The following is a 13,708-nucleotide window of genomic DNA, read 5'->3' as shown; positions in this document are numbered from 1 at the left end:
TATTTCTAGAACGAAATGTGTTACTGAGATTTAGTTTTGAACAAATGTAAAAAAAAATTGGTCAACTTTGAACACAAAAGACTCAAAATAACGTTAAAATCAGGCATTTTAATTCAACAAAATCTTCCCAGTCAGGCGGTGTTTTCTAACCCTGTTGGCCAACAACATGATAATGGCCAACATAAAGAAAGGAAAACGGTACGGAGCTGGTTCTCATTTAAAATACCGCAGCCCCATAAATCCACAGAAGTGGACTGAACCGATCCAGGCAGGGAGGAAAGACTTGTATAAAAGCAGCAGAATGCGTTTAATTTTACAGACAAAAAAAAAAATCATTCACACACACACACACACACACACCGAGTCATACCAAAGCTGGAGTCTGTCACACATGAACATCATACCTTCCTGTGTAAAAAACAAAACAAAACAAAAAACATCTTTGTTCAGTCCAGCTCTAAGTTTTGGTGCCTGTAATATTACAGTAAAGATTTACAAAATAACTAGAAATCTATACACAATAAAATCTGCCACAGACATGCTTTTGTTTAGTTAGTTTTAATGACACGTTCATCCTAAAACCTCCGATGTGGACAGCACTGCTCTGCTCTGGCTGGAGCGCTGCGCTGAGGACGAGGACATGTCTTCATGGGTGAATGTTTAACTCGGACACTCGTGGACCACCGTGTTTCATCCACATTTCTCTTCACAGTACAATCCAGGTGCATCGGTCGCTGTCTGCCAACACCTGCAGGGAGGAGCCTGAGAGGGAGAGGATGATCAGGAGGGGTTCTTATACATTTCTATGTGTTTTTCAGACTCAATTTTACAGATTTCTCAGTCCATTTTGGAGCCATGAAGCCTAAAAAAAACCCACAAACTGCAGAGAAGGATGGACAGATTCCTTCATGGATGGAGGGCTGGAATAACACTCATCCAGCCTAAAGCTAAGCCATAATCTAAAGCTGCCCAGTCATTGGACTGATCAGTCTCAGCTAATTATAGCTCGTTTGTGCTGTGAAAATTAAACCAAGAACCAGATACACTGAGCACTAAAAGGTTTTTAAATGTATATTAACCAGAAAGGCCTAATTTACAACATCATTAACTAGGAAAAAAGTAACAATTTTCAACTTTCGTCTCTCAATGACGACAAAAGATAAATAAATTAAAATCAAGAAAAGTTTACGTTATTATTTTTGCCACATTCTCTTATATTGTCCTCTAAGGGCAATCAATGTGAAATGTTGCATTGACTGATATGTAGACAAGTCGATGGGTAATCATGTTAAACAACTAATCTCAATATTGACCAAAATAATTGTGATTTTTATTTTTTGTGTGTTTTTCATAGTCGAGCGGCACAGAAGCTCCACATTGGGTTTATCCGAAATCTGTGAAAGGCCTAAAGAAAGTGTTAAAACGTTTAAGATGACTGGGCGCTGAATGTTGAAACAACAAAAAGCTGCATCTTCGTTCAGCTGCGATTTTCTTTCGGAAAGGGAAGCTACTCTACCCAGTTCAACACACAAGCTTTTTAAGCTTAGATTTCTGCAGAAGCTAATATTGCACTGCAAATATGGATCTAAAAATAAGTAAAATGTTCTTAAAGTTAGTGTCTTTATCCTTGATTTGAGTAGATAAAATGGATTATCTGCCAATGGAATGAGTATTTTGACCCCTAAAATAAGATAATTAGACATCCTACACTTGAAATAAGATGATGGAGATGAATTGTTCCTATTTTAAGTGCAAAAATCTTATTCCATTGGCAAACAGCCTTATTTACCTGCTCAAATCATGGACAAATACACTCATTTTGAGAACATTTTACTTATTTCTAGTTCTGTTTTTGCAGTGTGGTTCTGACAGAAAGGTGTCAGACTGCACCGTGCATGGCAGCTTGTCTCGTGCAGGGCGGTATTTCTGCAGAGGCTGAGAAAGCCATTTCTAGACGGCTTTGGCCTCTTCCAGCAGCAGAGCGCTCCCTGCAACAAAACCAAAATGGTTAAAAAAATTGTTTTTAGGAGGCACAATAAAGAGCCTGAGATGTCAACGGGACCTTCAATATTCCTCAGATCCAGTTGACCATCTGTGGGATTTGATGTTCAAACAAGTCAGATCCATGAAAGCCTAACAGACGGGTGGTCATAATGTTATGCCTGGTCCCATACGGAGTAGGAAGAAACGGCTTTTAGGTGAATTTACCAATATTCTGAACAAACCTGACTGATTAGAATGTCTGATCTGCTATTTAACAGGAAGGACTGGTGAAGTTTAACTGAATGCAGCTTGTGGGCGGGTCACATGTCTGTAAACAGCCAGTCACCTTTGTGCAGAGCGTCGTTGGTCATGCGGTTGATGTAGCGGGAGCTGCTCTCAGGAACCAACCACTTCATCACGGTGTTCACGCAGGACTTTCTGTAGGAGCTCCACACACTCCCGCTAGGAGACAGAGGAGCAGGCGACACTTGCACACAGCTGTTCAGGGCGCAGACTGAGCTTCGGATGTGTGTGTGTGTGTGTGTGTGTGTGTGAGCGTGCTCACCTGGTCTGGCCCTTAACCTCTGACAGGTCACCCACGCCCACAGTGCAGCACACACCTGTGTTCAGGTCCCAGCTGACCTGCAGGTTGGAATGGTATGTGTTTGGCCTGAAAAGACAGAGACGAGGGACGCTGAGCTCAAAAGCTTGAGTTTTTTTTTAGTTCATTATGTATGAAATTAAAAGGAGGAGGAGGAGGGGAGGGGGGGTACCTGCAGTGCTCCTCGTCTGAGACAGAGAAGGCCAACAACAGCAGACCGATGTTGATCATCACAGTGTTGGTCTCTGGGCACACCTGGTGAGCATCAAACCCTCTTTATAGATTTAGTTATCTCCGTCTACAGTGAATCAGCTGAGCCCTCTACTGGAGGATTCCTGCGCTACGCTCAACCAACAACCGATCGTTTACCCTCGCCCAAACCCCGACAGAGCGTTGAGGAGAAAACCAACCAACACAGCAGGATCCTCCCTGGAGGGGCTCCGTGTTTTTGTGGGACTGTAGCGTCTCAGACTTCACTGATCCAACACTTCAGACCCGGGAGTCAAGGTGTAACACTCAACATATCAGCTTTGGAAAGTTGGCACAGACATACTGGGTCTCTCAAAAGCAGGGCTTTGAACCGGTTCAAGGAACGAAAACGAAAACAGGGAACTTTTTGTAATTTACAGGGAACAGAAACGAAACCGGAAACATTATTTTTTATGTTCTGGAACTGGAACACTTATTTAAAAATAATGGTAACCGGTTAATACCGGTTTTATTTCGTTCCTCAAAGTTTTTTCGTTGCCTAATTAACTAAAAAAAAAAAAGTAATTATTTTCCTGCGCACGTTACCATGACGGCTGAGGTTCACTTCCTGTGTGACATCACATCACACATTTGCTGACTGAATGGAGAGAGAGCGGTGTCTCCACTAGAGCTACACATCTTAAATAAGAGGTAAATTACGATCCGTCGTTAAGTAAAACGCTCATTCCAAACACAATATCAATAGCTTTATTTGTCAAACGAAAGGAACAAAATTAACCGTTCCGAGAACAGTATTTTTATGTTCTAACTGGTTCGGGAACGTCAATTTATTGGTGGAACTCATAACCGGAAACGTTATAATTCCGTTTCTGATTGGGGAAAAAAAATCGGTTCAAAGCCCTGCTCAAAAGTCTACCCCCCCCCCCCCCATTAAAATAACAGGAGTTAGAACACTTTCTAAATATTTTTTTTTATAAATAATGCGCCTCGTTTATTTAAAGGTAAAACACTAAATATTGATGGTGAGCACACACTGAAACCAATAATTGAAATAAATTCGGCCTTTGATAGGAGTCCATGACCCCGTATCCTGACTTTGTAAAACTTCTTCCTTACGATATGAAGACATTAAAGAGTTTATTTCTGCCCTCTGGCTACAGTTGTCCTCTCATGAAGTCACACATTCCCACCCAATGTGAACGCGTCTCTACACCTGATGATTCTGGACAGTTAGGTGAGGCGTTCATAACTTTATCCACGTCGACACCGATGACAGTTTGAAGGCAGCTAACGCCACATGATGATGCTGGAAACCCCCACGATTCTTCCTCTGATGAGATCTTTTAAAGGTTTCAGTTCTGTGAGCGGTGCCAAGCGTGTGTGTGTGTGTGTGTCTGAGTTTACCTCTAGGATCACAACGTCATAATCGCTGAAGGAGCAGAACTGGGGAGCCCAGGCAGCGTCGTTCCTGATGACTTCATTGATGAGATACTCAAAATCCAGAGTCAGCTGCTCGACACAAACGCTCTACGCACAGAAACAAAAAGGCAGTTTCAAACAGCAGCCGGGTCCATGGGAAACCCACAGCCGTATTCACTCAACGAAACACAAAGCCCAGCACAAGTTCTGTGGACCCATCTGACATAAGGCTGCACACACACACACACACCTGGCCATCGTGTGGCCCGGTGACCAGCTGCAGGTTTCTTCCCTTTAGATCCGTGACGGTGAAAGGCAGCTGGACTTTATCATCCTCATAACCTGGAAAATGAACAAGGACAAAGGATTGGTTAAATAAAGGAAGTACGGGGAGAATCACCGCTGACCCTGAAACCAGCGTCTCACCTGCAGCGTCTCCTGAACTCTGCTCTGCTGCCCCCTGCTGTTGAAGGCGGTAGTGCAGGCGGGAGTAGTTAACGTATCCGGGCTCGCTGGGGCCAGGATCCTGGCATGAGGTGGATGGGAGCGACGGTGGAGAGGAGGCAGGAGAAAACGTGAAATTAGGGCTCCCGCATGACGTCGATGCCAGCTGGGAACTAGTCCGTCTATCCTCCGCCCTCTTCTCTTTACATTCCTCCTGCACTCTGGAAGTGTCTACATGAATCCCTTTTTCTCCTGGTTTATGCGCTGCCTCCTTTTCGTCACCATCAGCTGTCCTCCTCTCCCCTTGCCCTGCTCCTCCTCCTCCTCCTCCTCCTCCCTGGGCTCGCCTGAAAAGGTCGGCTGCAAACTCCCGAGCTCTCATGGCTGCCTGCGAATGGCTAGGCGATGAGGGGACCGGAGGGGGCCTGCAAGGAAAATGTCGATTCTCTGGAGAGCCCTGGGTTAACGGTGAAGCCTCCGCTGACGTTGAGGCAGGAGGCGACGCGGTTTGAGTTGACTGGGCTGCTCCCTTTGTGTAAAGGATCTGTGACGACCGGCCTTGCTTTTCTGAAAACAAAGCACAGAAACATTGGGAAAACTAGGAAAGGTAGACGGCGACACAACTACTCTCCAGTCATGACAAAGATACAGTCTTCCCAGCACTTGTTCCCGTTACAATCGTGACTCTCTGTGTTTTTTTTAGGCGGGAAGATCTTCTGTGATACACCGACACAAAGTAGATCCTTCCGTAGTGGATGCCAAACGAAACCGTTTTGATCTTCCTTTTTTAAATCTAAATCAGAAAAGTTTTATGTGTATTTAAACCACATATAGCTTGTGAACAGCTCCAGCTCAGCCAAACTGGACTCAGAGCATCTGGGAACATCATCTTCAGTCTTCTAAAGGAAACTGAACCCTGGACTTTGGGTCTATCACAGGAACACGCTTTGATCGGGACCGGGGCCATCAGAGCTAAATGCTACGTTCTGTCGATAAGCGTGCATCAATGCTGCTTTAACACACCATAAACTCATTGGGCAGAACTAGAAGTACACAGAGGCGGGACAAATGATGGCTTCAGGCCTTGGACATTTTTATCAGACGGTCTGGCGCTTCTGGATGGAGCGAGTTTTAAAAGCGTCTCTAAGCGCCACCGCCATGACGTGCTGGTCGCCAACAAGACAGCGGAGGCTGATAGAAACAAACAGGGACACGTCTGACGCTCCACATAATAATAATAATAATAATAATAATAATAATAGGAAAATAATAATAAAATCATTTTGTAATAATAACATTTATAATAATATTTATAATATTAATATTTCTAATAATGATAATAATAATAATAATATTTGTATAATAATAATAATATTTATAATAATAATGTTAATATTAATAATAATAATTATAATAATAATATTAATATTAATTGAACTTTATTGATCTCACAATGGAGAAATTCAGTGTATAGTAGTTGAAATCAGAACCTCCAGGACCCAAGCTCATGTGCACCGCCTTACGTTTTGCTGGGTGCAGAATTTTGCATATATGCAAAAAAAAGTTTGATTTGATCAAAGCACCTTTACCCTCATGTTTGCTGTGTTTCCTGCATGCTTTGTGGGACGCTACAAACTGGACTATTTATGCCTTTATGACTTTTTACATTGGACGAGCTGCACAAATCCACAGCTGTTAGTTGAGCTCTACACAAGAGTTACAGTGGAGCTCCTCTGGTGAATGCTCTCCATGTCTGGCCCGTCAGCTTGCCTTGGTGGGCACGTCTTGGTGGCTTTGCAGCTGTGCCATACTCTTTATGCCAGGACTGGACAATATGGACCAAAAATAATATCTCAATATTTTTAAGCTGCATGCCGATGTACGATATTTATCTCGATATATTGTTTTTTATTCATAAAGTATTTATAAAAAGGCAACGCTGAATCAAAGCTTTATCCCAAATGTCTCACAGGCACGTTCTTGTTGTTTTGTTTTTAACAGCTGTAGATAAATATGAGAAACAGCTACAAAAGAGTAACTTACTAGAATACATAAAAGTATAATTCTAATGACCATCTCAATAAACGACAGTTTCATTTTACATCTCCTTTTCTTAAATCTCAGTATTTTTTAAATCTCTCGATACATTGCCCAGCCCTACTTCCCGTGCCTTAAACAATGCTCCATTTTAACCCAAATAGCTCAGGATATTGTTTTATAGCCTAAAACTGCTTTAAAGTCTTATCTCTGACATGCCTACTGCTTGTCTTTGTGTTTTTATGATGATGTTTGTACCTTAAAGTTCTTTAACAAGCCTCCCGAGGCCCTCACAGAACAGCTGGATTTATACGAGATTACATTACACACAGGGGGACCATGTTTACTAATTAAAAAGCCTTATTTGGGTGCACAGCATTTTATTTCGAGGTATCAGGCTAAACAGGAATTGGTAAAAATGCACACCACACCGCTTAGACCTATTACTAATTATGCATCATTTTGTGTACACAAAACCTCACAACTCTACACTGGAGTTTGTGTTTGCAACGTGACAAAAAGGAGACAAAGTTACAGAAGTGTGAATACTTTTCCTTGTACATTTGGGATTAAGATGTGACGTAAAAGGAGGAATATAGTTCAGAAAGCCAAGCTGAGTTTTTCTAGCAGCCGGGTGTAGCTTTATACAGATTAATGCTACAGATAGCAAGCACTCAGAACCCGTCATTCCATAAATTACTGATTTCCACTGGTCAACGATGGCATTACCGTATTTTTCAGACTATTAGGCCCACTTAAAATCCTTCATTTTCTAAAAAATTGATGATGCGTCTTATGTATGATTACCATTGTGCTTACTGACCGATTTTATGTGGTACAAAGTGCTCAAAAATCTGTTAAAATGCACAAGTACGACTTTGTTTATCAATGAAGCCGCTCCGGTCAACGGATATTCAGAGCATTACGGTACACTGTGTCACTACCTGATCGGACCCGTGAGCTGTCTCATGTAAGGCAGACAGGACTACGCAGTAGCAACAATCAACCTACTAAATTAATTCAATATAAAAGTTACGTTTATTTTGGCCTTATGTTAGAAACAGGACAGTTTAGTCCAACTACTCTGTCTTCCTGGCAGAGATGGATAACTCTCCCTCTCAGGAGAGAGCTGTGTACACGGAGGGGCGGAGTGATATTACACATTTAGGAAGAATATTGAATGCGTCTTATAATCTGGTGCGGCTTGCGGTCTGAAAAATACGGCATATTGCTCTTAATGCAATCTTTGTAAATGCTCGTGTAATACTGACCACAAAACAACTTCAGGGCGTCGAGCTAATTCAGGTGTCTTCCCGTGGGTTTGGGTCTTACCTGGGCAGAGCGAGATGCCGCAGGCCACCAGAGAGTAGCTGGTGTTCAACAGGATGACCTGGTCCTTCTTCAGCTGGAAAGCCGGCTGAAAGGTGGGAAACGGGTACACCACCTGGTACCTGCTGTTCAGCACGTATCCGTGCTCCAGACACTCCCCGCTGCCTATGGGAGACAGAGGGATCGGTTTGGCTGGCAGAACGAGGCGACGGGAGCAGGAGCAGGTGAAGATTCTCAGTCATCCAGGCCATGGTCATTCCAAAAAAAGTAAAAAAACAAAGCAACTGGACTTGTTTTCCGTAGTTGAAGACGTTTCGCTTCCTCTCCAGGAAGCTTTCTCAATTCAAAAAGTCTGGAGTCTGGTTGAATTTGCATGTTATCTAAGCCATTACAAGGCCTTTGTTGGCAGTAGTATAAAGCTTGGTACTGCACATTACTCCAGACTTTTTGAATTGAGAAAGCTTCCTGGAGAGGAAGCGAAACGTCTTCAACTACGGAAAACAAGTCCAGTTGCTTTGTTTTTTTTTTAACTTTTTTTGGAATGACGGGAGCAGGAGCAGGCGGTGTCTGTGTGGAGGCTCACCTGTCCGTATGGTTGTGGCTGAAGGAACGGGACAGCACTTGGAGCAAGGCCGGGACGGAGGCATGGAGGCGATGGTGATGTAGATATCCCTGTTATTCTCATCGCTCATCATCAGGTTCATCAACACGGAGCTGGAACTGCGTGTACTGAGCAGAACAAGGGAGAACAACCCGTCACCCTAAACGTCGTACTTACAGCATTTCAGACCACGCCGACTGTCGGCAATACGGCGTACTTGAAACCAAAGATGACGATTTTGGAGTGGTCGTTTGGCCATTCGCACACAGTGAGGTACAGGTCGCTGTAAATTTCCTCCCCCGCAAACAGCCGCACGTGATGGACCTGAAGGAAAACGAGAGGAAAGACGTCCGCAAGGGGGTTTGCCAAACCGGAACGCACACGGGAATGTGATGCACTTCCCTCCGTTTACCTGTTTGAGTCGACTGTGCAGGTTGAACTCCCACCAGTAGAGATGATAGGTGTAAAAAGAGAAATCGTCGTCTTCCCCGCAGTCACTGGTGTATGACAGAACGTAGCGGCCACATTTGGTGAAGCCAAGGAAGATGTGCCTGAAACCAAAAGGTGAAGAACGGATGTAAAAACCAAATTTAGTTTGGAGCTGTGTCGTCAACAGGTATGAGCTATTTTTTTTTTTTTTTCATCAGGGTGACGTGGCAAAGAAACTTTTTAAAATTCACAGAGGCATTTATCAAATTTGTAAATCAGAGGCAAAAGCACAGATGTTGTCCACATTTACAGAACTGAATGAAACCTGATCGCAGTTTTAAACGTCGGATGACCAGCGTACTACCGTGCTGAAACTCCTCTGAGTTTCAGCACGGTAGTACGCTGGTCATCATCGGGGAGAGGAATGTGACGGTTGAACACCTTGATATAATGTCGTGCAGAGTTTTATTTAAGATTTTAGTTGGCTTATGAGCATTTTTTTTTTTATTTGAAAGGTCATTGTGTATAGTTATGCGTCACCAGCACAAGCATGAATAACAGTTTTGAATGCTCATCATTAAGTTTGTAGTCAACCGATTTTAAAATCATTAATATTTGCTTTTCATTTCCATTTTCCTATGCTTTATAGGAATATTCAATATTCCTACATTTTATTATTTTTTTATTTTCCCATGGTTTAATCATGTAAAGCACTTTGCGTTGTCCTTATACTAAAATGTGCTATACAAACAAATATGCCTTAACTTATGATTGAAGTCTGATATGGAGAGAAATTGAACATCTGAGAGGAATCATGATGCAGTTTGCCTGCAATTCACCACTTTACCATCGCCGTCTCCAACATGAATGAACGCCTGGCTCAGAGTTGCTGTGAGGACCAAACATTTACCTGTCAAGCTTTTTTTTATATATAGATTTTGTGTGGAAAGTGCAGTATGCAGGTTTCAGGCCCCATTTTGTGCGTACGCAAGCTTTATAAATGAGACCCCTGAACCGTACGAACCGCAACTATTTAAAATCTTTGAAATGCCTTGATCAGAATAATCAGTGCAATACTACTGTGGTAATAACATTTAGGTGACTAAATGCATTAGTCCTGTTACAGAGCTATCAGGAGACGTGTTTGGTGTTTAGCCCGCTGGGTAACCTGGCTAGGATAACAGAGACTGGATCACTGATGTTGATGCTTTATTCAAACCAGCAGGTACCTTGATGCAGGTCTGGAAAGGATCTCTACTTGACCTAAATTTAATGTGCAGACAAGACAGAAAATACTTTAGGAAGCACAGACCCCGCTCTGAGGAACTCCTCGCTGACAATGTTCTTCAATGGGACACAAACTCGAGGCGGCAGCTTCCTGAACAGGCGCTGAGAAAACTGTCCTGACAGCTGTAGAACAAGAAGAGACGGTTGCAACAAAATAGTGACTGACTGGTATCACATCCTAATAAAACAGAAAGCCATTCAGAAATTACAGTTGTTCAGTAATTCATTTCAAAAAGTGAACATTATTATTATTATATATTAATATTATAGCATCTGTGTGCACAAAGATTAGGCAACTTGGCATTCTGATCTTTTTATGCATTGTTCTAACATCAAGCTGTATACATTTGAATGGAAGCATCTCAGGTGGCTTAGATCAACACTCTACAGCAAGGTGTGATTAATTATTAGGCAGCCTGTTTTCCTCTGGTAAAATGATCCATAAGAGATTTAACCGGCATTGAAGGGAAACAAAAGGCCTCTACGAGATGCAGAACTCTTGAAATTGGCAATGTTTCAGGCTGGGATCGGAGAACCGACCATTTTACTGAAGAGTCAGCAAACAAATTTGTTGATGAAACAGGACAAAAATAAAGCGGCAAAGATTTTAGAAGCTTCTGACGTGAAACCACAGGGAACCCGTTCTCTGCCAGGGCCGTCATTTTCCAGCACCACAGCCTGCCTGGACGGCCCAGAAGAAAAAGACTATTCAGAGCCGAGAGACGAGGTCAAGGTGAGGAAGCTGGAAACCCGACCATCACAGAACTGAGACAAGAAATGTCTGAATGCAGACTTTTCAAACCTTCTGTAGACCGAGACAGACCAGACGGATGGGCCCTTGGTTGGATCAGTGATTGGCTGAGAGCTCCAGGCAGCAGCAAGGTGGAGCAGTGGTGGGCGGCTGGTGTTACTAAAGACGAGCTAGGTGGACCTTTTCAACATTACCTCTCAAACCTACCACCAGATTTTATTCAAGCAGTGGCGCAAGAAATGGTCCGTCAAGAAGAGCAGGATTTTCCTGCAGGACAGAACTCTGCCTCTTGCATTAGAGATAAGAAATACCACTCTGGTGTGGCTAGCCAGTAAAGGCCTTGAAGAAGAAAGACTAATGGCATGCCCCCCAACCCCCCCCTTCTTCTGCCCAAGCTAAACCTCATCAAGAACTTGTGTGGCCTTCTTAAATGGAGATTATTGGTGAAGGAGAGGCTTACAAGGGGTGGACTTTGGCAAGAGCCACAACATCCAGACGTATCCAGAACCAGCTGGTGTGTTCCTGGTGCTAAGCCACTGTCTAACTAGAGACCGCATCAGAAGCATCTCACCTGGGCTACGGAGGAAATGGAGTCGACTGTTGCTCGGTGGCCCACATTCCTCTTTACAAATAAAATTACATTTTGCAATAAATCTAGAAATATAAGAGGTTGTCAAATTGTATATTCCAACAAAATTTGTCTCCATTCAGCCGTCGGGAGCAGTGGGTAGCTTATCCAGCCACCGGGGAGTAATCTGGGTGTAAGGGTCTTGCTCAGGGACCCATATTGGCAGTCCGCAGGGTTCACACAGGGTACCCGCAGGCATCTCAGAGCTCAAGCTCTCTGCTCTAAGCACCACTCCCTGGTGAGAAGGAAAAAGCCAATACGCACAGAATCCCAAGTTGCTCAGGGGTCCATTTTAAGGTTTCCGCAGTTCGTGACGATTTGGGGAGCCACGTCTTCAGCCGGTGTTGCTCCACCATGCGTTCCAAAGTTTCCACAGACGCGTTTCGGGAGTTTTTAAGAGGACCAAGAAACCAAACACACCGGCAAAAGTACTAGCATCTAATTCAGAAACCATACCATCACAGTGTTTTACCGGACAGCAAACTCCCTTAAAATAAGATCCTCTCGTCATTAGATACACAACGAGATTCAGGTGTGCTCCACTATAATGCTCAGGTAAGAAGAAAATAGGTACATTTCCATGAAGATTTCACCACACTAGAGTCTTAAGCCACAACTCATGTGAAAGGAGCCTCGAGCAAAGTTTCCAGGGCATATAATGTACAGTATATTGACATCCTTCTCAGTATTATGTCACTTCTATTGGTATTCTGTAACATTTTATTATGACCTGTAAGCCCTAGCCATCAAAGTCAACGAAATGTCTCAACTATATCAGAGTAAAATCAAACGGGTATAACAACTTGCACCTTTCGAACTGAATTACTGAATGAAAATTGCTGTTTATTTTCTAACTCTGTAAGAAACGTGTGAAGAAATGTGCTTTGTGGTTAACCTTAACATACAACCAATCTATAAAATCATATTCAATAAATTAGAACGGATTTCTAAGAGACTTGTTTGATTAATTAAAAGGGACCTTATGGGGGGGGTAAAAAGTACCTTTAAGCAGGTATTAGACATACTTTTCATTAAGCACCCATTTCAGCATTTAACTTTTTTTAAACTGGTCTGATGCAACATTCTAATAATAAATGATGTGTTTTGTTAGCTGGAGGTGGAAGACAAAAATCCTTTCCAATAGAAGTCTGTTATTAGAGTACAAGCAGGTGACTGATCAGTTTCTTCAATGATTAAGCAAAAGCTGTCGACTGGTAGTATCAGACATACTGAGATTAAAGCTAACTAGTTCGTCTCTTGTGTTGTGACTGACCTGGTGTCATCAGTCAATTTCATAAAAAATTAAAAAAAATAAACAGAACTTATTAGCATATCAAACCCAAAACTAAATATTGCAAATCCGTGTAACCACGCGAAAACAGCCTGGGTCCATTGTTTGTAGCATTAGCTTGATTAGCCCCTTGCCACCGGTTGTCTTGGGTTAGCTGCTGAGCTAGTTAGCAGGTAGCTAATAGCTTCATCGGTCCTCAAAAAGGGGAGGCCTCAACTAAACGGGACTTCGTTTCTCGACTATACTTCCATTTTAAGGTCAAAATTAGATATACTCGCCTTCCCACGCATTAGAAGCTTCACGACATTGTCCTTGTGTTTTCTTTGCGTTTTATGTTTGCTATCGTCCTTTTCAGATTTCGAGCTAGGCGCCATATCCTTCTGAGCCGTTGTCCCCCGTTGAAAGAGGGCGCGTCCTGATTGGTTCTCGCGCTGCTGCGCTGTGCTCCTATTGGCTGGCTGACACGTCCATCAGAGCTCCAATGGGATTGAGCTAAACCGGGTGACACCCCTAAAGTAGCTTGTATACTAGGGGTATTTAATGCGCCTCGTCATTTAATTTCACCATGAGCAATCATTTCAGCTGGGTGTGAAATGAGTCAGACCAACACAGGGATATAATATGAATGTTTTATTGAAGTCTTTAAAAACAAACCGTAAAAAATAACTAAAAAAAAAGAAAAAAAAGGAGACACAAGC

General features: G+C 42.9%; 1 protein-coding gene across 2 annotated transcripts; it reads right to left on the bottom strand.

The window, feature by feature from the left end:
• Positions 1–88: 88 nt before the first annotated feature.
• Positions 89–13,425, bottom strand: dcaf15 (DDB1 and CUL4 associated factor 15). Of its 2 annotated transcripts, none has more exons than XM_036134853.1 (13): positions 13,289–13,425; positions 10,366–10,463; positions 9,037–9,175; positions 8,842–8,948; positions 8,607–8,752; positions 8,027–8,215; positions 4,640–5,224; positions 4,464–4,555; positions 4,199–4,321; positions 2,757–2,839; positions 2,549–2,653; positions 2,330–2,445; positions 89–762 (listed from the first exon to the last, which is right to left on the bottom strand). In XM_036134853.1, exons 1-13 carry the CDS (start codon positions 13,382–13,384, stop codon positions 707–709), a joined length of 1,935 nt encoding a protein of 644 aa, XP_035990746.1. In that variant the 5' UTR covers positions 13,385–13,425; the 3' UTR covers positions 89–706. The 2 variants fall into 2 exon arrangements, with proteins under 2 accessions (XP_035990746.1, XP_012707258.2); XM_012851804.3 differs by having other exon boundaries at positions 8,027–8,188; positions 13,289–13,424.
• Positions 13,426–13,708: the final 283 nt, after the last annotated feature.

This window comes from Fundulus heteroclitus, unplaced genomic scaffold (genome assembly GCF_011125445.2).
Source record: "Fundulus heteroclitus isolate FHET01 unplaced genomic scaffold, MU-UCD_Fhet_4.1 scaffold_92, whole genome shotgun sequence".
Classification (NCBI taxonomy): Eukaryota; Metazoa; Chordata; class Actinopteri; order Cyprinodontiformes; family Fundulidae; genus Fundulus; species Fundulus heteroclitus.
Note: the sequence above shows the minus strand (reverse complement) of the source record. Positions and strands in the feature narration are given on the sequence as shown.

Excerpts from the sequence above, each read along its gene's own strand:
- dcaf15 (XM_036134853.1), bottom strand. The coding sequence starts at position 13,384 with ATGGCGCCTAGCTCGAAATCTGAAAAGGACGATAGCAAACATAAAACG. Across the intron at positions 10,464-13,288 it reads AGCTTCTAATGCGTGGGAAG|CTGTCAGGACAGTTTTCTCA; the intron begins GCGAGTATATCT and ends CTTGTTCTACAG. Across the intron at positions 2,446-2,548 it reads GAGGTTAAGGGCCAGACCAG|CGGGAGTGTGTGGAGCTCCT; the intron begins GTGAGCACGCTC and ends TCTGTCTCCTAG.